At 41.3% G+C, this 20,442-nt stretch overlaps 4 protein-coding genes across 4 annotated transcripts; 3 read left to right on the top strand and 1 right to left on the bottom strand.

Moving 5' to 3' along the window:
* Window positions 1–624: 624 nt before the first annotated feature.
* dram1 (DNA-damage regulated autophagy modulator 1) lies at window positions 625–4,504 on the top strand. Its single transcript, XM_018687074.2, has 7 exons — window positions 625–1,109; window positions 1,509–1,576; window positions 1,811–1,953; window positions 2,047–2,224; window positions 2,447–2,505; window positions 2,743–2,835; window positions 2,923–4,504. Exons 1-7 carry the CDS (start codon window positions 979–981, stop codon window positions 2,959–2,961), a joined length of 711 nt encoding a protein of 236 aa, XP_018542590.1. The 5' UTR covers window positions 625–978; the 3' UTR covers window positions 2,962–4,504.
* On the bottom strand, window positions 4,486–8,805 carry washc3 (WASH complex subunit 3). The gene is made up of 7 exons (XM_018687075.2): window positions 8,588–8,805; window positions 7,674–7,772; window positions 7,503–7,568; window positions 7,265–7,402; window positions 6,390–6,512; window positions 6,242–6,306; window positions 4,486–6,132 (listed from the first exon to the last, which is right to left on the bottom strand). The coding sequence occupies exons 1-7, from the start codon at window positions 8,636–8,638 to the stop codon at window positions 6,033–6,035; spliced, it is 642 nt and encodes a 213-aa protein (XP_018542591.1). The 5' UTR covers window positions 8,639–8,805; the 3' UTR covers window positions 4,486–6,032.
* A 434-nt stretch (window positions 8,806–9,239) lies between these two features.
* Window positions 9,240–15,445, top strand: LOC108890231 (zinc finger protein 132). The gene is made up of 9 exons (XM_018687086.2): window positions 9,240–9,411; window positions 9,942–10,144; window positions 10,226–10,327; window positions 10,416–10,511; window positions 10,592–10,702; window positions 10,802–10,919; window positions 12,038–12,827; window positions 13,394–13,452; window positions 13,548–15,445. Exons 1-9 carry the CDS (start codon window positions 9,378–9,380, stop codon window positions 15,050–15,052), a joined length of 3,018 nt encoding a protein of 1,005 aa, XP_018542602.1. The 5' UTR covers window positions 9,240–9,377; the 3' UTR covers window positions 15,053–15,445.
* A 1,706-nt stretch (window positions 15,446–17,151) lies between these two features.
* Window positions 17,152–19,671, top strand: LOC127143535 (tetraspanin-7-like). Its single transcript, XM_051077650.1, has one exon. It carries the CDS (start codon window positions 17,486–17,488, stop codon window positions 18,578–18,580), a length of 1,095 nt encoding a protein of 364 aa, XP_050933607.1. The 5' UTR covers window positions 17,152–17,485; the 3' UTR covers window positions 18,581–19,671.
* Window positions 19,672–20,442: the final 771 nt, after the last annotated feature.

The following is a 20,442-nucleotide window of genomic DNA, read 5'->3' as shown; positions in this document are numbered from 1 at the left end:
AACGAGCACAACAGGTTTAAGTTTAGCTAAATAAAGTGTAAGGTGCAGGCTGCAGGGTGTCGGGAGGTTAATAGAAATGTAATGTTTAGGGCTCTGAGGCATTTCCTGCAACACCACCACATGGTGCTGCGTCAAATTCTAGCTTTTATTGCTTTATTACTCGGTTAATATTAACCCTATCTTCCTTAATGCGTTCAATCAAATACCACACAGTAACAGACACAGTGTTCCTGGATCAGTAGGGGACTGATTCCCCCCCCGCCAAAACTGCTCCAGTACCAGACGCCCAGGAGCTAATTTATGCACAGACACAGTGTCCTTAGGTGAACCACACACTCAAATCTGGGATAACAAAGCAGTGACTACTTGTGGACTTGAAAGCATCACACACAGCTCAAACCAGGTTCATTACAACATGATACATTCACTTTCTCTACTTTGTTTATATGTGAATACATGGCTTCTACATGTGCGTTGCTTCTTCCACCACAAACATTCTGCATAATGATGACTTTAACTTTTTATAGTTACAGTCAATTCCTCTGGTGATCATTGTTTTTAGTGCAGGGCCCACTTAGACGATGAAACATCGGAATACTTCCCCTGCGGTTGTTCTTTACTGGCACTGACACGCACAACAGCATCACTGCAATTCAACAGAAACGATGAGTTTTGTTTTAAGACAGACAGAAAGATAAAGGGAGGAAGAAGAGGACGGAGCTGGATATAACGGGTGGTGTATATTTGCGTAGGCGTGCCCGTGAGGAAGCGGTTACTGTATACTGTACATCGGCTTATTGGCAGAGGCCAAGTTCATTCTTGTTCACCCTCCACCATGTGACTGCCGGTAACAGGACTTCATCAGACTACAAAGCCTCAAAACTCAGCCTCGGACCTGTTTATTACTTATTGCATGGCTCTGTTGACTGCTACGTGTGTCCGCGTTTTCTGGAAGTTCCGCGTAAAGAAGAGAAAAAGATGTTTTGGTTCATGCAAGGACTGTGCTTTCTGCCTGCGTTTTTGGTCATCTGGTCCTCCAGCACCTTCATCATCTCATACCTCATAGCGATTTTCAGGCATGATGTCGATTTAATCTTTCCATACATAAGGTAAGCGCTGTTTACACACACGCTCTGTGTTTTAGAAAAGAGCAGATGAACCAGTTATTCTTTAAGCTTTAACCTTTAAATACACTCATGTCGACATTTCATGTTCATGAAATGATTTCTTTGGAGACATTAAACTGACTGTGCCAAAATATTAACTTTAGTTTCGTTTTCCTCCGCGTGAACTTGGCTGGTATTCAAACTCCAGCTGCACGCGCACAGCTGTTACTTTAGAAGAGTCTGCAGTTTCAGAAATCTTCTTTTCACTTCTCCCTTTAGAATTAGATGTGTATTTTAGGAAGGCTGCACGGTTTGAGATATCATAAAATACTGCAGCTACATGAAAGTTATGGTTCACTTCTATAAACTGTAAACTGCAGATCTTCTCCTTCCCCCTCACAGTGACACAGGTGCAAACCCCCCAGAGAGCTGCATTTTTGGCCTGATGACCTTCATTTCTGCCTGTGCAGGTAAGTAAGAACATCTTCAGTGTCTACCCTTCCTCCTCCTCCTCTGTAGACTGACCTGTTTAAGCAACCCTGGGGTTTCTCCAAGGAGGAACCAGGCTTCCAAAAGATATTAGTCACATTTCCCCTTTTCGAGAAAATGAAAGCAGAATGTGTGGCTTGGGATGCAGGAGGAATGTTTCTCCTACGTTCAGAAAGCTGTTGTGGTGAACAACACACAACTCGGCCTCTGTGCAGGGATCGTCACCATATACGCCAGATACAAGTTTGTGGAGAAGCTGAGCGAGGACACAGGGATGGTGAAGCCATGTGTGAATAAAACTGCCCTGGTGTTTGGACTGATCTCCTGTGTGGCCATGTGCATTGTTGCAACTTTCCAGGTGCGTCTTGACCTGTAAAGTGCACGTTTTAACCACATTAATACAATGAAATACAACATTTTAATACCACATCTTTCTCCTCTTTGATTCCAGGAAACAACAGTGACTGTAGTTCATGATATGGGAGCTCTGCTGTTCTTTGTCTCTGGTGTCTTATACATCATTGTCCAGTCTGTCATATCCTATCAAGCCTATCCATTTGGATCCTCTGTGTGGGTTTGTCGAGCTCGTGTGACCATCGCCTCCCTCGCTGCTTTGGCGTTTTTCCCCAGTATCCTTTCACACAAGTCAAAGCTGTAAAAATACTTTAAAAAAGTCATGTTCTCGCTGCTTTGTTAACATGCATGACATGCATTTTTTTAACAGGAACTCAGCTTCATGACTGCAACAATATTCTCTTGTTCTCCTGTAAATGAATGTGATGCTTTAGTCTTTACACATTCACAAGTATTGATCAGTGCTGAATGTCTTTTTTCCTGAATGGATAACTCAGCTGTAATCTGTGCGTTTTTTGTGAAGCAAACCACACTGCACAGAGACAAAGGCGATCAGGTGAGCTGCTGTGTGTCAGTGTGTTAAACGCTAAAACAGTAAGTTATTTAGGTGAAGCAGCTGCTTATGGGTTTTGGTCTGAGATGTAAGATGGTGATGGATGCTTTCCACCATTTCTTCTACATTTCTAGATCAAACAATTAAGCAGTGAATCCAGTCATGTTGTTAGCTGTAGCCCTTCATTGTACATCATGCTGAATGGACTGACTGCAGCCTCTCTGTCTGTCTGTCTTACAGGACTATCCTTTCCATGTGGCCAGCGCTGTGTGCGAGTGGATCGTCGCCTTCAGCTTCATCTGCTTCTTCCTCACATACATCGATGATTTTAAAGTGAGTATCAGACCATTTAACAGAGAGTTCATTCTTATATTAATCTTCATTTTATTTCATCTCACTCCCTTGTTTCCCCCCCTGCAGCTGTTTACCTTACAAGTGAAAACAGAGTACCAGGAGTAGCCCTCATCTCCCAACTCCAGCAGAGCCTTGTATGAATGTCAGTATTTTCAGGGCTCCTTGGTTCTGTGAGGCTTTTATGCTTTTATATTTTTGTACACAAGGCATTTATAACATCACATGTTATGTGCTACCTGACTGAATTTGTGAGTAGAACAGGTACTTTTTACATTGTTATTTATATATTTTGTACAACTGGCTGTCTGTCAGGTGTGACGTTATAGAAAAGAAATAACTGACCGCAGCCTGTATCTTTATACTTTTTATACAATCACGTCATTTTCCAAGTGTACCTATTGCCACGTGTGTTCAGTCAAATGTCACTTTGCACTTTGCACTCTTGACTCTTGCCACACCAGCGTGACACATCCTGTCAGAACCTGTGACTGCTAATAAGAGAAGTTCATCACACAGTGAACACATGATTGCTGCACATGTGGTTCAGTGAGAAAAAGTCAAACTACATGTCGTTTTGTGGGTGATGAGAAACTAACTGAGGTGCCACACTGATACTGTACAGAGCTGCGTGAAATATGACTTCAGATGGGAACATTATTCAAGTGCTGCCAGTTCCTTAACAGAAGTTGTGTTTCTTTAGATCGATGTACTGTTATGACAAACAAATAAGGGAAAAAAACTCTTTCTGTGGAATTCAGAGTTGTACTTTATGTACACTCCTCATGCTAAATGGTATCAGGTGATACTGCTATGTGGTTCTACAGTGCAGCTATGGATGTCATTTTGAATGTCCTGTACACAGGCTATTTAATAGTAGGAATTAGTTAAGTTAATTAGTTTGCTCAGTACGATTGCCAAATTTAATTACTATAATAAACAGGAACTGAAGCTGGTTTGAATTAAAGAGGTTTGTTCATTGTGCTTTAACGTCAGCCTTCAAATATGGTTCCCAACTTTTTTTTTCTTTTTTTCTTTTTTTTTTTTGCTTGTGATCGCTGAGAACAAAATGATTTGTCTTCTTGCGACTCCTCATCAGTTTAATCTTAAGCAGTTTAACTCAGGACAGACTTTTCCTCCTCAAATTGTTTGATTGGCAGGATTTTAAGAGGCCCAAAGAGGCACAGTATTCAGCATTACATAAGTCTGAAAAATGCATTTGTCACTTATCTTTTTCAACTCTTGACCCCTTACATTTTTACCTGCCTTAGATTATACTGCCAGTACTGTAGCTGTTATATTTGCACTCACACAAGTAAAATCACTGGCGACACTAGAAGAGCTAGGTGTAGAAAGACAGAGGCATGTGTTGGCTGACAGACAGTGGAAGCAGTCTTTTGACTAGAACTGGTGATTAAACTCTCTCCATGGGCAGAGTTAACATACAGTATTCCACAGAAAGAAAGAAATCCTGTGCTGTAATGTGTATGAATGAACTTTTTCACTACAGATACTGTATTTACAAGGGAAATATTAAGTTTTTACTCAGTTACGTCTGTTTTTTTTTTTGCTTGTGATATAATGTACTGCACAGATTATAATGGCCTGCTCAGCTGAAAAATAAAGATGCACTTTTTTTTTAAAAAGCAAACTGTATGAGTGTTTATTACAGGCAAAATGCAACAGTTCTTGCTCTCGTAAACAAAGTGCTTACCAGATTTCTCCACATTCAACTTTTTCACAGTCACCATGGTGTAATATTCATCCATAGAGATCTTATAAAAAGACAATAAATGTATATTGTGCTAAAGCATTCTTGGCACAGTCTCTGGGCATGTACACACAAGTTCTGGTCGATGTAATGACAAAGAGTCAAACAAAAATAACCCGTAGCTGACCTTTTTTTTTTATCACTGATTCGCCTCTTAGTGCAAGTTTGTTTACTCTTCATTTGAGCAGAGGTCAGTGCGCAATAAACTCTTATTCCTGGCAAAACATTTAAAAATCTACAAGATTAAGAGGCATGACAATGAGAAATGTTAGTGATGGAAATACTTAAAGCAGAGCCGGAATAAACACTACAACTCCTTTTTAATTATAGACTTTTATATCATAAATCAAAGACACAAACAGCTGCTTCAGGAAGTATTCAGATTTCACTTAGTATTTTTATCTTTTAAAAAAAGATTTGTAATGACTGAGCAGATTATTACCAAAAGATAAGATTAATCACATTATAATAAAGTACAAATACTGAAGGGGTCTGAATACTTTCCAAAGCCACTGACTTCATCTAAATGAATGCCAAAGCAACAGTGGCTTTACACTGAATCTACTGTGGTTGTCTCTCTTCCACTGTGGTCACTTTGAAAAGAAAAGTAGGAAACAAGGTAAAACACTGGAAACGCATAATATTCATCCTCTGCAGCTTGTTTACAATATCTTAGAGATAATGCATAGCTAAGAGATAATCTTTACTTTAGGATATTCGTCACACTGCTTTTGCAGACCACAGCTACTTTAACATGCAGAGAAACTGGTATTTCAGGTGTTCAGACTGCAACTTCCTGATACTTTGTAGCACAATATGACTGACGAGAAAAAGGCCTTACTAAACAGGTTTGTGATGCACAGAATATTGATACTGGAACAAGACCATTGTGACAGATTGACGGATTGTTTTAATCATTCAGAGTATCCAACATATGTAGATATTTTATCTGGACCCTGTAACAAAACGAGACAGAAGTACCAGCTGATGAGTGTATCTCTATTAGTGTCACTGACACAGACGACCTGTAACTACTATCTGACAGGTTTTGTAGAGAAGCTACTTGCTACAGCCGTGTCCTCAAGACCACAGCTTATATAATCAACAAGGGGAAAGTACCCCCTCTTTTTTGAAAAGAATGATCATTAATTAAAAATGCTAATAATGTATCAAACTCAAGGAGGTCAGATTGACCAACAAGAAAACTATTCCAGCTCATTCACACTGAAATTACAAATCTCTGTGGACAGACTCTGTCTCAGGCACCTACATCTCCACCCTCCGGCTGGTCCTCCTTTACAGGCACACTGCAGACTTGTCCTCCTCTAAGTACAGGCCTGAAGAAGCTCAGATTGCGATGGACGGCCTTTGCAGACAGCTTCATGGTGAGGAGGATATGGGAAAGATGTCAGTCACTGAAAGATGATTCGCTGTCAGAGCTGGTGGCGGCAACATCTTGATCCTCTGCATTCTTTGTTCCTCCATCTGGAACTGGGGCATCTGGTGTGCTACAATCGGCAGCGAGGGGATTGTTATCGGTCGGTTAAATGAAAACTTGCAGCACAAGTTCAAAACAAATCCAGAGATGGTATGTTAATGTAACAGTGTAACACTCACTCTAGCAAGTTGGGATCCAAACCCTCCAGGACCATTTTATTCCTAATGGCCATAACTGGAACCCCCTGTTAGAGATAAAACATTTATTAAGACACACACAGTATCTCTTATCTCCACGGTACATCAGAAGGTGTTACTGTCGACTCACCACTTGAACCATTTTCAGATATCGGGCGTAACGTGGGTCCTTAGCAACAGTCATGACATTCTCTGCAGCTGCAGCTGCTTCTGCTTTCTGTGTCGGTGCAGCTTCTGGTGCAGTCTGAGCAGGCTACAGCACGAAATATTCAAATTAATACGCAGTGTGAAGAACGTGGCTTAGGTGGAACTAGAAAAGCAGATGTGACACCTGGTTTGGCATCTCTGATAGATTTTATATTTTCAGGGTTTGTGAGAATTTCATGATTCTTCAGTTGGGTCTGATGTTGGAGTTTATGATACCGATCATCAATAAAACAGATCTACTGTTGTAACTTCAACTGTTTCTTCTTTTTGTTATAAAAAGTGTTTGTCAAATTTTATTGCTCGATATGAAACTACAGCTAGCAGTGGATTATCTTAGCTCAGCATATAATTCTGAAAAAAATAGCTTGGCTCATTTGAAAACTCAAAAATGCACCTAGCAGCAGCACATTGTATGTCGTTTATTTTATCTGTGCACACACAGAAATGTAAAAATGACAGGTTGTGGTTTTATGTGGAGTTCTGTGCTGAAACCATTTCCTCTGTGTACAGTGATTTCATTGAGACTCAGTCATTACTGTGAGGCTACCACATTGAATATGGATTAAATTAAGCAGATATAAAGTGTTCATCAGTGAGCCTCAGGTGACAGAAGGCTGATTTTTAGGTTTTAGTCAGAGGCAGGCTAGCTGGCTTTATGCTAATATGCTAATCACCTCCTGGCTCAAGCTCCACACTTAACACACAGGCATGAGAGTGATATTTATTTCACACTGTTCTGCAGCACAGTAAGGCTGAACAACACTGTATGTTTGTTTGTGTGCACATCTGTATATCTACCTCTGGAGGTGGCAGAGTCCCTGCTGATGGACCACCTGTTTGGCTCTGACTGGCAGCAGTGGGTCCATTAGCCTGTGCAGTTCGCTGCTGACCAATTCCATCTATTGTGACGTCCTCCAGTCCAGGAATGGAGGACAGCTGCTCAGATCACAACAATGTCCCATAAGAAACGTGAGTGTAGAGACGCGATAAAGTCATAAACTACAGAGAGAATAACAGCAGAGGCTCAAGAACTCACCTTGGCTTCCAAAATACAGAGAGTGGTTTCAATCTGCTGTATGCGAAGAGATATATTTGCAAGTTTCTGTGGGAAGGAAGTTTGACAGTTAAGGGTATCAGGCTGAACAGGAGCTGGTAGGTGTTACCTAAACAAGAAAGCAGAAGCAAGGACGTAAAGGTAAATACAAACCTCTTCGCAAACAGTGGAGAAGCGGTTAAGGAACCGAACTGTGTGCACAACAAACTGATTGAGATAGGCAACAATTCTTCTCTGTTGAATGGCAGGAACCTGAAAGAAACACAAAGAAGTCATTTAAGTCACAGCAGTAAGTTGTAGAGGAGGAAACCAGAGGGTAACGTACTGAGGAAATGAAGCAATTCACACCATCTCAGTAGAGCAAGTCTTACTCCCACTACAGCCAATATATTTTTTAAAACAGGTGAGAAAAATAGGATGCATTCATTTGATTTCTGCATTAAAAAAACATTAGAAATCATAAGTTATTTCTAAACATTTTAGTTTGAAATCAGTTATTTAAATGGTGCTATAAATATATTAAATCATGCTAAATGCAGAATATCTAAACTGTATCCAAGCCACTTCAGTTGTTGAGTAAAAACTGCTACAAGAAATAGTTATTGCTACAACCCCTGAATGAACTCCAGCGGCATCTGTTAGTTTGTGAAATGTGCATTTAATTTTACAGTGTTTTATTCTAATTAACACATTTTTCAACATATCCAGATGTCGATATAGAACAAAAAAGTATAGTTACTCTGTTAAAGATAATGATCTCAAACTTTTCAAACTGAAAACTAAACATGTTCTTCTTGTTTACAAGCGTTCACTGTGAATACACACACAGAAAAGAAGATAAATCAGTTTAAAATTACAGACATTTATAAAGAAACGTGAAGTGTAACATCACTGCAGAGTTGACAGCTCAGTTTCTCCGGTTGAAATGTGCTAATATTAGTCAAATCATCGGGTGTTTTCATTAAAGCCAAATCGTTTTGGAAATCTGTTATTATCATGACAACAGTCTCGTAGCTTTGCTTTGACCCGTTTCTTCCCCTGTTGTTGTTAGCTAGCTAAACACAAACCTTGGTAAGATCAACTCCAGACCCCACAATTGGCAGCCCGTCCTCATCCATGTTGGATCTTTTAGACCTCCTGCAGATTAAATTGCAGTTTCAGTTTCACTTGCGACAGTTTTGGGCGTAGAAAAGACAAAAATCGGTACATTAAAAAAACACTTTCAATATGAAAGGTTTCATGTGACTTTGGGGTGCGTGATCGCGTCGTGACGTCACCTGTGGCTTTCGCGAGAATAAGACCGACGGGATATGTCGTTTGAGTTTTTATTTTGAAGTCTTTTCAAAACAATAATATCCGGTAGCATGTCTTATGGTCGGACATGACAGTTTATGAATGTGGAAAGTTTTATAATACATACAGAATATTTCAGCATGTGTCGATGAAATGTCATGTTAGTGTAATAGGAGTGTGAGGAGTAGCTTATTGTCGAGGAAAGAAACATTCACCACTCACACTGGTGCGTTCAAACACACCTGAATTTAATGTTTTCTCGTTAACTCAATGTGAATATGTAAGTTTCCCTTAGAATTTATAGCATCAGTCGTTCTGACTTGATGTCTTTGTTACTTAAAATATAAATTTTGGCATAATCTTTAAAATGAGGGGAGGTAATTTGCAATCTTTACAGTAAAAGCGATCACAGCGCATTTCTCAGACTTTTATTATGAAAAGAGGAAACGCGGAACAAGACTTGAGGAAACGGGCGCTTGCGTGCTAACAGCGCATGTTAGCCACCAAATCAAACAACATAATTTTACGTTAATATTTCAACGCTACAGGGGTCGTATTGCACGAATGGAGGTTCTTGGGTCAATAGAGAAAATAAACGGTATGTATGCTAATATTCACCCCCCGTTGTAAGTTAAAGCAGGCTATGGTTAGGTTAGTCAAACAGTTAGTGGGGCCCGTCTATTTAAAGGAATCATGATCTGAATGAGTTGTCAGACTAGTGTCGACGCATTAAAAAACTACCCTGTTATATTCAGATTTTAACTAATATTATGAGGTTTTACAGTTCATAGTTCAGAGATCAAAAGCATAGCAGCACAGACTCATTACGAGGAAGTTAAAATTTCACAATAAATAAATTTGTCCAGTAATTATACTGGTTTATCAGTTCATAGCTTGTAGTTTACACATAGGATATAAAACATAGATTCATCAGTATTGTGTCATTGCTTTAAATTTAGCAAATTGTTGTCTCTGTTATATTTCTTTTGTGAAAGAGCTCATTTAAATAAGATTTTTTTAGTTGTTTATATTAAATTAGTGTTAAGTTTATCTGTCAGTTCTCTCTGAATCAAAGGCTCATTGCTGCCCTCCACAGTCCATTTCTAACATTACATATTTATGTTTCAGACCCAGGCCTGCCTCTTTCATCTCTTCGCCTGCTGGTTCCCCCACTGCAGCTTCTGTCTGCAGCTATGTGGCAGCTGGCGAAGCAGAAAGATGTGATGAATTATGAGAAGCTCCAGGAGTTTGTGTTCATGGTGACAGAGGCAGTTCCTGGACTGATCAACCACAGACAGAGAGCCCAGCTCATTCTGGGTCTGAGAGCAAGGGTGAGCAGAGCCTGCAGTTTGTGTCACATGCAAATATTCATATTATTATTAACTAGCTAATTAAGTTTGTTCATATCACAGTTGATTCTGGAGCTATGCAAAGGCTCCTCACGAGGCTCTGTTGATTCTCAAGTGATCCAGAGTTACTTGGACAGACTCCCGATAACCTCTGCAAACACAGATGTAAGTTGATTGGAGGTATAAAACGGATAAAACCCAAGTAATTAAGCAGTAGGGTCTCTTTTAATGACATGAATCCAATCTGCGGCAGTACAGGGATGCAGAGGTGAAAACAACAGAGTCCACTTTCATTGCACTTGTTCAGAGCCTGCTGAAAGATCCAGTTGAGAGAGCATACTTCTTCCAGGTGAGACAGATTTTAACAATTGATTTTTTTTGCTTTATTGAATGCTAAATGAAACTGACATTTAGTGATCTCTCTTATAGGAGGTGTTCCCAGTGGAATATGGGCCTCAATATGATGCAGCTCTGCATGTGTTATTGTGGGAGTTGCTCTCAAAGCTGGAAAAGCTACTGCCAGTACCAGACCTTAAACAGGTATTTAGTCAGTCCACCCACATATTTCAGGTCATTTGGCCTCTACAAAACATGTGCCATTGTACCAAGAACTTAAAAACAGCTGTACTGTGATTACAGACCGCAGCCTGGCTCAGCTCTGCTCCTTCTGTTTTGGAGGAATGTGTTCAGTCCTCACCTGAAGAGTTGGGTTTGATCTTCGAGCACTACAAGAGTTCAGGACTACTGAAAATGCCATGTAAGTAGAGCTGAATGAATGAGTTGAATAGAAATAAACTGGCAACAATAATAAACAATAACTGATAAATAATTTAACTCAGTCATAAAGAAACATTCTTTGCTGAAAAGAGTATCGACTGCATGCTGATTCCAATTCACACTTTTTTTAAAGGTGCTATATGTAAGTGTTGGCTGTTGCTACATAGCCGACATTAGCATTAGCAGCTGTTTACTTGTCAGTCTAGAAGAAACATTGCAAATTCAGCATTAAACTTCACTCCTTTAGTCGCCAAGAGTTGTCTCCAGAGGTGGAAAGCAACACCAATGTTAACTCTTGGTTTGCTTCTATTTCTATCACTTCTTTCCTTCTGCTGAAGTTAGCATGCTAACCAGCTAGCTCGGGCCCGTCTCATCTTTTAATACCGCATCATGATAGCGAGTCATCGTAGCATCCAGTCTGACCTCAGTCCAACATGAGAGGATGAAGAAGTAGCGCTGCTCAGGAGACGTATTCTAACCTCTTGTTTTGTAAATGCAGTGGTGGTTGAAGCTCTTGGTAAGTAAACAGCTGTTAATGCTACATATAATATTAGATCTAAATTTAATCTTTGTGTGCAGTCGTCACTCTCCTCATCAAGTGCTGTGCTTAGTAGTTTTGCATCTGTATGCATATCATGATTGGGATTTGAATGTCCAACACTTGAGTCTTAAAATTCGATCTTTGCCTTTTCTTGTTGCAGTTGCTATTATTACTTGTAATAAATGTCATACTTTAATATATTTGGTTGCTTGTATTTGTTAATAATTTTATAACAGGGACACATGTTTACAATTTCGTCTATCATTTTTACTTCAAGGAGGTTTATATTCCAAGGAAAACAACACCGTTCTCTACTTGTGGAATAAAAAGAAATGTAACTTCTTAAGATACGCATTCATATTATGCAATATTGATACTTATCTGATGTAACTAACATTTGAAGGGTTAAACTATAAGTTAATGAGTAATTAAAAGTAATGGTTAGTTAAAGGCTCAAGCGTCTTAAGGTGGTGAGTCATTTTTGTTTCTGTACATTGTCAAGAAAGTATAATTATTGCCACCATCAGTGGAAATCAGTGACTTCCTATTTTTTGCAGATGGCCCTTCATCCACCATTGGCAGTTGCATCATGTCTGCTTTATCCATTCCTCCTTCGCAAAAAACAAACATCTCAGTTGGACTGGAGTCAATCCATAACTATGCCAATGTACTAAACCCTGTGACTTTTGTCGGAGCGGACCAGTACAGTGTGGTGGCCGTCTACACTGAGGTGGAAGTCGGAGAATCTGAGGTGGGCGAGGAAATGATCGAGTCTGCTGAAGTTCAAGTCCACACAGATTTCTATGAGGAGGAGATTGTGGCTGTAAGTGCAGATAATGTCAGTGGTGAGGAGTCTGCCAGCTTGAGGGCAGAAGAAACAAGTGAAACTGTGGATGTTGCTAAAGCGCTGGAGACTCTGACAAAAACTTTTGCACTAAGGAAGGAGAGCCTCGGTCAAGATGTGCTGACAGGAAAGAGTAATGATTCATCCCTAAATAATGAGTTTGCTACGGATGAAGGAAAAACAACTGAACAACATGAAACAAGAGACCAAACTGATGATAAAAGAGAAACCATGGAAGAGGTGAAGGATGATTTCCAACCTGGAGGCCTAGAGAGCAGTATTAGCTCCTCTTGTACAGAACTGAAGGATAACTATGAATCCTTCTCCAGCAATGAAGAAATGACAGACGTCTCCTGTGAAGCTCCTGTTCCTGAAGCACAACAGTCTGCCTGCTCGGCGAACATCCGCAGATCCTCTCGTATACAACTGAAGACCTCACCTAGTTGGCAGGAGACGTGTAAATTCAAGAGATCATCGAAGGAGATTACAGAGGAGCCAAACATGTATGCAAAACTTATTATATATACAATACTTTTTAGTGTGTCATCCCTTAAGAAAAAGAAAATTACACATTACACACACAATGAACCATTTAATGAAAACTTTGTAAGGAAGCCCTGAGAGGCAAAGGAGGAAAAACATCTGGTGATCTATCTTCTAAGCCAGGTGATTTTATGATGTGATCTTTATTTTATTTTATTTATTGTTTTTTGATCAGGATTTTTAAGTGCTTTTATTGTAATACTCATTTTGGCCACAAGAGGCTAAAGTGTAACACAACCCCAGTCTAAATAGGACTAGAAAATATGAATTCATGTTTTTCCCCATCTGTTTCACAGGTGAGGAAACAGTTTAGATCAGACTTAGAAAATGGATCATCGAAATGTTTATTTCTTTCATTTGCCTCTCAGGGCTTCTGTATGTTTGGGAAATATATTTAGAATAACAGTTCCATCATTCATACAGCCCTGTCGGCAGATTCAGTTGTAGTTCCATTTACATTGTCACTGTTTTGAGTCCGTTTGTGCTGCATGTAGTCTTAAGACTAACTGTTTTTTTGTGTAACCAGGAGCAAAGCTGGCATATCAGTTGCCCCGTCTGTGATAGCGATCAAAGGAATCGACAAAGGTAATGTGTTGACATGAAGAAGAGAGACACCGTGGAGCTTTTAAAGTAAAATCCACATATTTTACTCACACCTGTGTCTTTACTTTGTTTTTCAGGTGATTCTGATGAAATGACCTCTATCATCTTCACCTGCTCACAGTGTCCCTTCCACAGCTCAGATGAAAACAGCCCTCCTCACTTCCACATGCAGAGTATTCGAACAGAATTGTACAGGACTCTCTCAGGAGCCAAATTTACACCATCTCCCTCCAGCACTGATGAAATATTTACATCCATTAAACTTTTCCCGAAAGGAAACGCAGAGCAGAGCAAAGCGGAGCCACCTGATAATCCAAGCAAAGTAAATGTTTCTCAGTCACACGGCAGACAGAAGGCGCTCACATGTGAAACGTGTGGTAAGACCTTCACCCGCACGTCTGACGTCAGGAGACACCAGCTCACTCACACTGGAGAGAGACCTTTTCATTGCTCGCAGTGCGACCGAACCTTCCAGCACTCGTGGGATCTGGCGAAGCACGAGAGCAAACATCACGGCGTGGCCATCGCTTTCTCCTGCCAGCTGTGCAGGAGCTCCTTCGCCAACCTCCGCGCATTAACCGTCCACCACAAGAAGTCTCACTCGCAGGAGAGCCGGCTCCCTCAGATCTGCTCCATCTGCAGCCAGAGCTTTGCCACTTCCTCCGAGCTGCTCGAGCACAGGAAGTCCCACGTCTCCAGTAAACGCTACATCTGCCAGCAGTGCGGAGAAGGCTTCGACTCCCTGCTCGCGCGCTCCCAGCACCGGCAGATGCATCAAGTGAAGCATCAGTTTAAGTGTCCGCACTGTGAGAAGACATACACTCGAAGGTCTGATGTGAAGAGGCATCAGTCCATTCACACTGGGGAGCGTCCGTACCAGTGCAACCAGTGCAACAAACGGTTCTCGCTCCACTTTATGCTCATGAAACACCTCCGTGTTCACACAGGCGAGCGGCCTTTCCAGTGCTCCCACTGCCCAAAGAGGTTCACGCTGGTGTCCGTGCTGGCCAGACACGAGAGGATGCACACCGGGGAGAAACCTTTCCTCTGCTCCCAGTGTGGGAAGGGTTTTTTGTCTCAGGGAGAGCTTTCGAAACACCACAGGTCACACGTGGACGACAGGCCCTACTCCTGCCCTCAGTGCGACAAACGTTTCAAGAGCAAGAAAACCCAGCAGGAGCACATCATCTCCCACACCGGCGCCCGTCCGTACCCCTGCAGCTACTGCGGGAAGGGCTTCACCAAACCGTACGCACTGACCAGACACAACCTCATTCACACGGGAGAGAGGCCGTTCCCCTGCGGACACTGCGAGAAGTCGTTCCTCACCCTCAGCGAGGCTCAGCTGCACCAGCGAATTCACACGGGGGAGAGGCCATACTCCTGCAACGTCTGCGAACTCAAATTTAAGAGCTCGTCTGAGCTGGCACGACACAAACGCAGCCACTCAGGGCAGAAGCCTCTGAAGCCGTACTGTGAGCAGTGCATGAAAACATTCACGTCCAAGGCCAAGCTGAAGAAACACATGGAGACACACAGCGAGGAGGAGGGAGCAGCACAGTCTGTGGACTCAAATATCTGAATAAATAATAGACTGTTTCAGTGGTGAAATTGTTTCAAGATGTTTAAGTTTAGATGTTTAGCTTTATCAAATTTTACAAGCTCTGACCAGGAGAGAGTCTACTTTATGCAAATTAGGAGAGAAACATTTGTACACAGCTCTATGAATATGGACAATGAGTTTGGTTCTGTTGCATCTTTCAACCTTGGAGGAAATTATTCTGAAAAATGGATTTTTAAAGTCGTTAAACACAAATCATTTTGACATCAGTGTTTCATATTTCAGCTTTACTGTCTCATCTCCACTTTGCGTTGAAGTTTGCGACAGGGAAATTACAACTACATTTAAAATAGTTTGTATTAAATGGAAATCACAGGTGAACACTAATTTTCATTAAAGAGATATTTCACTCCATATACTGTGTTTCTCTCTGTGTCAGTGTGATACTGTGCGTCAGTAGTACAGATATGGGTAATGTCAACACAAGTAAAGAATTCCTATAAATTAAATAAAATAAAAAAAATAGACAAGAGGGACAAAACATATAAACAGAAAATATAAGAAGTCTTTAAGTTTGGCTTCTCGGCTATATTCTCCAGAACGTGTGTTTGGGATCAAGTTCAAAAAGGAGGCCATAAAGCTGAAACCTGTATAATCTAATGTAATGTCATGCAATAATTTCTATTTTCATGAAGTGTATGATGATGTTTAGTCTTTGCTGAGGTTAGTGTTTCAGTTCTACTTTAAGGCAGTGTTTCCCAACATGAGAGGTCACAAGATGATTAACTGTGAAGCAGAAAAGCATTTATGTTGAGCAAAGTTTTCTCATGCTCAAATGCTGCTTTTATTTTGTAGATTTTGTCACTTTCCATGTTTCAGAACTACGTGGTTTCCCCCTCACCTCTATTTTTGACTGCTGCATTTCCACAGAGCTGTATCAGAGGTGCTTTTGGATGATGTATTTCTGTCCAGAGTGCACATAAAACCACTCCCTAAGCTGATGGTCACAGAGCAAAGATTAACCAAAAATATCATAAACACAACCTCATTTCCTCTACAGACGTCTTTCTAATCCAGGGAAAGTATATCTAGCTATTTTCTTTGACCCAAACAAACAGAATTTAGGGTGTGAAGCTGCAGTATGAGACTAGATTCGCAGAACCTTTCTGCCCCCACACCAGTCTATCTGGGTATTCCCCGCCATTACGTCAGTATTATGGTTGTCCTTATAAAAAGAGCCATTTGAATGTGCTTAATTAACTGAGAGGCTTTAATTAGCTCTGCTTGGGCGAGGGGGGTTGTGGCAGGGAAGCCGACGGCAAGCAGGAATCACCATGATAAAACTGGCCACATGGTTTGACAGGGGACCCATAAAGTGCCATCTAATGGGAGTTTTCAGTGGGTTTAAATTGGTTTTCTATTTTTAGCATTGCTTATGTCTCTAAATGTGTTTTAAACTGATAGATGAGCCAATCGGAAATATAGTAGGCATTCAGGGTTAGCGTTATGTGGAACAAAATGGTGAATATATGACATGATAATGATGTAGCCAAAATCCATGTTACATACAAAGTAAACATCACAGGCATACAAGCAAACACAAACTGTAATGAGGTGCCACTTTCTAATACAGAATTTATAATGAATGTAAATTAATCAATTGATAGTACATGTTTTCAATCATCCATTTATAATGGATGATTCATTACAAAATGGTACCATAAATGTTAAGTGCCAAATGTAGTCACATACTGATGAAAAAAAAAAAACTTCACTTAGTGAGTATTTATTATGTTAATTTAAATCAGCTTTACCTTCAACCTCATCTAAATGCATTAATTCATGCTTTTGTTTGATTTGTAAGTTGCCTGCACTGCAAATCTTTTCATAAAATATTTAACAAAAGGACAAAACACATCTTAATTTATGCGTTAATATATATTATATATTAATATTACATACACAGTGTAGGAATTTTCTCCCATCATTTATTCCACAAATGGACCAAACTCAAACGAATGTCTCCTCCACACCGAGAGAGGGTGTGAATGGATGGACTCTCAGTCTATCCCACTGCAATCACCTCTCGCCTTGACCGGAGAGAGGGGCAGCAGTGAGCGAGCAGATGTGGGGATGTGACCATCAGCGGAGGAATTTGGAGAGCTGGTGACCATGCAGGTGGAAAGGACGCCCGAAATAAACAGATAAATAGGGTGGAAACGAGGGGGGCTGTGGATGCAGATAACAGCACAACACGACACCCATCAGCAAGATTTACAGTCCAGTCGCCTTTGGTTGTGTTGGTGGTGGATTAATAACCAGTCATAAAGAGGTGGGAGGGTGATTGTGTGTTGCAGAGAGGACGAGAGTGAAGGCACTGATAGAGGAAAGAAAAGAGAGAGGGGGAGTGTGTAAAAGAGAGAGAGGGGAGTAGATAAAGCCGGCGCCGGGATCATGAGCTCTGCACTGCCGTACGATTCATTGTCAGCTCGGCCGAGTCCCAGCAGACGAGCCTTGGACTGGGAGCGCGAGCAGCTAGCTGTGCGAAGACTGTCCTCCCCACGAGGTCTCGACCTGCTCACTCCTCCTCCTCTTCCTCGTCGACCTTCTGCCATCCCGGGCTACCTGCTATCGCCGTACCAAGAGCACGAGGAGCAGCTCCAACAGCAGCAGCAGCATTCTCGACTATCCCTGTCTGTGTGCTCAGAGGCCTCCCTGGCGCCCCCTGCACCTCCACCTGTGGGTTCTGCCCCACCCTGCTGCCGCCCAGTGGGAGTCATGCACCTCCTGCGCCTGGGTCTCCTGGCTTTCAGCTGCCTCTTCTGGGCGGCCGGCTTGGCCCTCTTCACCCTGGGTGTGTGGGCTCAGATTTCACTGGCAGACTACATGCTGTTGTCCACCAACCGTTACCCCAACGCCCCGCTCATCCTTCTGTCCACAGGTGCCGCTGTCACCACCTGGGGCTTCTTGGGTTGTCTGGGGGTGGCTGCAAACCTGCCCTGTGTGCTCAGGGCTTATGGGTTCTTTCAACTTGCTGCTCTTATAGCCGGTTTGGCAGCTGGACTCTCGGGCCTCTTCTACCGTGAAGATATTGCTGGAGGATTTCGCAGCGGCTTACAGCGAGCGGTGGCCGGCTACACAGAGGATGAGGGCCGTGCCGATGCTCTAGACAGCCTGCAGAGGGCCCTGGAGTGTTGTGGAGCTGACGGCTGGCGTGACTGGCTCACTTCAGACTGGGCCATCCAACACATGACCTTCCTGCCCCCTGAGAACGGCACCTCGGTGTCCCTGCCGGACAGCTGCTGTGTGAGGCGCAAAGGTTGCAAGAATCGACCTCTTCTGTCAGACGACAGCGAAGGAGTAACCGCTGCAGGAATCCATCCACATGGATGCTTCCGCAAAGTCTTCAGTTTGGTCAACGACAACGTCTTCCACATTGCTGCCACTGTGTTGGGACTGGCCTTCACCCAGATCGGAGGCATTGCCCTGGCTTGTCTGCTGGCCAACAAACTAGCACCAAGACAACATCGTCGTGTGGTGGCGCATTAATGGTCCATTTTAAACCAAGGATTGACCAGTTTGTAGATGATTAGGATTGGCAATGAACAATGTCCTCAAAGAGTGGTAGGGTTGCAAAGTTGGGGGATGAAAGGTTCCACAAGGTGAAGTACTATTTATGGTCTCACAGTGTTAAATGACTGTCAGTCAGTTGTCAATTGGTGCAATCCCAAGGCTTGAATGGTGCATGAAACTTCCAGTCAAATTATCAATACGTCAACCATTTTAGAAAATAGTCTATCTGGTATCAGTGATATTAAGTCAAAGGTAAAAGGATGGAAGTCAGCTACAACTCAGAAACATTAGATACAAGCTTTACTTTCAGTTGCGTGCATCACTAACGGAGAGCTGAAGCTTTATAGAAACCTGATGACATATTTAGCAGCTTAAATCAATTTCCCATTCACTTTCAAGGTCACCTTTGGATCAATCAAGCAACTACAGCATTGAGATTTGTTCCTAACTGCAACAAGAAAACGTTCTGAATTTGATAAAGTTCTGGTTTTGCGCCCTTGACTGGCAGTTTCTCCATCCATTTATGACAATTGTAGTATTTGAAGTCATCACTAAAGCCTAAATAATTAAAACTGATGGTCATAACATTAACCTATGGTATTGTAAAATTATCCAAAAGACTCCTTTGTTTCTATGTTGAAGGACCTTAAGGGTATAATTAAAAGAAAATGGGAATTTAGCAGTAAAATACTTCAGAAACCAGCAACTCCTCACACTGGTCTTCTACACTGGTTTGCCTGACTCTTTTCTGCACAATTTGAAAAAAATACTAATTTATTTCAGTGCAAGAGGTTCAAGATGCAGTAATACTTCCAAACAAGAGATGAGATCACATATTGGGCCTTTTAATCTGAAGAATTTACAGTTCACAAAATTATGATTTTCTGCCTTTTTTGCTGTATTATTTTGCTGTATTCAGATATGTTTAAATAATGGCATGAACTGTTATCCTTCATTATGTAGAATATATATAAAAAAGATCATTTACAGTTGAACTGCTCTCATATTGGGTTTTCCTCGTGTTACCAGATGTAGTAGATCCACTGAATGCACAGGAATGTTCACCAGCAGTTAGATTATTTAGTCTGAATGTGTTCAGCAGATGTTCATATATACATCATTTAGTTTTTCAATCACAAAAACTTCACTGTGCTAGAATGGTGCTGTAGAAAGGATCTTAATACCATCTGTGATTATTTTGTGCCATTTATACTGTACACCTGACAAGCTGTTGTAATGCTTGTTGTTATTTGGTAAGAGATTTGGTGCCATTAGGAACACTTTAAAGTGTTTTCACAGAGATGTCACTGTATTGGTAGAGTTTGTATGTTCTGAAGCACAAGTTTATCTCACAACATTGAATTTTAATATAAACAATACTTCTGAAATGACTGGTTGTGTAGGCACGATCCAGATATTGTGGAGCCCACTACCAGCGTGAAACAGTCAGTAAGACTGAACCAGACCAGTGTTATTCTCGCATTTCTTCTTAAGTCAACTTAAAGAAAACGTTCAACATTTTGGGAATATATTTGTTTGATTTTTTGTCCAGTTAAATGAAAAGACTGACATTGGTCTCATGTCTACGTTAAATGAAGCTAGAGCTAGCAGCCAGTTAGCTTGGCTTACCATGAGAAGAAACAGCTAGCCTGGCTGACTGATACACTTCTTCTTTTCTTTTCTTTTCTTTTCTTTTCTTTTCTTTTCTCTTTTTAGAGGTGTTAGAGGGTGGCCTTTGTATCATTAGACAGAGCCAAGTTACGCCGTCAATCTCCTAGCTATAGCTTCACATTTAACATAGAAAGAAGAGATTGGTATCAATATTTTCTTCTGCCTCT

This window comes from Lates calcarifer, linkage group LG18 (assembly GCF_001640805.2).
Source record: "Lates calcarifer isolate ASB-BC8 linkage group LG18, TLL_Latcal_v3, whole genome shotgun sequence".
NCBI classification, from domain to species: Eukaryota; Metazoa; Chordata; class Actinopteri; family Centropomidae; genus Lates; species Lates calcarifer.
The sequence above is the reverse complement of the archived record's forward strand: the minus strand, read 5'-3'. Positions and strand labels throughout refer to the sequence as shown.

Excerpts from the sequence above, each read along its gene's own strand:
- dram1 (XM_018687074.2), top strand. The coding sequence starts at position 979 with ATGTTTTGGTTCATGCAAGGACTGTGCTTTCTGCCTGCGTTTTTGGTC. Across the intron at positions 1,577-1,810 it reads CTTCATTTCTGCCTGTGCAG|GGATCGTCACCATATACGCC; the intron begins GTAAGTAAGAAC and ends GCCTCTGTGCAG. Across the intron at positions 2,836-2,922 it reads CATACATCGATGATTTTAAA|CTGTTTACCTTACAAGTGAA; the intron begins GTGAGTATCAGA and ends CCCCCCCTGCAG.
- washc3 (XM_018687075.2), bottom strand. The coding sequence starts at position 8,638 with ATGGATGAGGACGGGCTGCCAATTGTGGGGTCTGGAGTTGATCTTACC. Across the intron at positions 7,403-7,502 it reads TCTGTATTTTGGAAGCCAAG|CTGTCCTCCATTCCTGGACT; the intron begins GTGAGTTCTTGA and ends TGATCTGAGCAG. Across the intron at positions 6,133-6,241 it reads TTGGATCCCAACTTGCTAGA|CACACCAGATGCCCCAGTTC; the intron begins GTGAGTGTTACA and ends TGCCGATTGTAG.
- LOC108890231 (XM_018687086.2), top strand. The coding sequence starts at position 9,378 with ATGGAGGTTCTTGGGTCAATAGAGAAAATAAACG. Across the intron at positions 10,145-10,225 it reads TTCTGGGTCTGAGAGCAAGG|TTGATTCTGGAGCTATGCAA; the intron begins GTGAGCAGAGCC and ends TTCATATCACAG. Across the intron at positions 12,828-13,393 it reads ATTACAGAGGAGCCAAACAT|GAGCAAAGCTGGCATATCAG; the intron begins GTATGCAAAACT and ends TTGTGTAACCAG.
- LOC127143535 (XM_051077650.1), top strand. The coding sequence starts at position 17,486 with ATGAGCTCTGCACTGCCGTACGATTCATTGTCAGCTCGGCCGAGTCCC.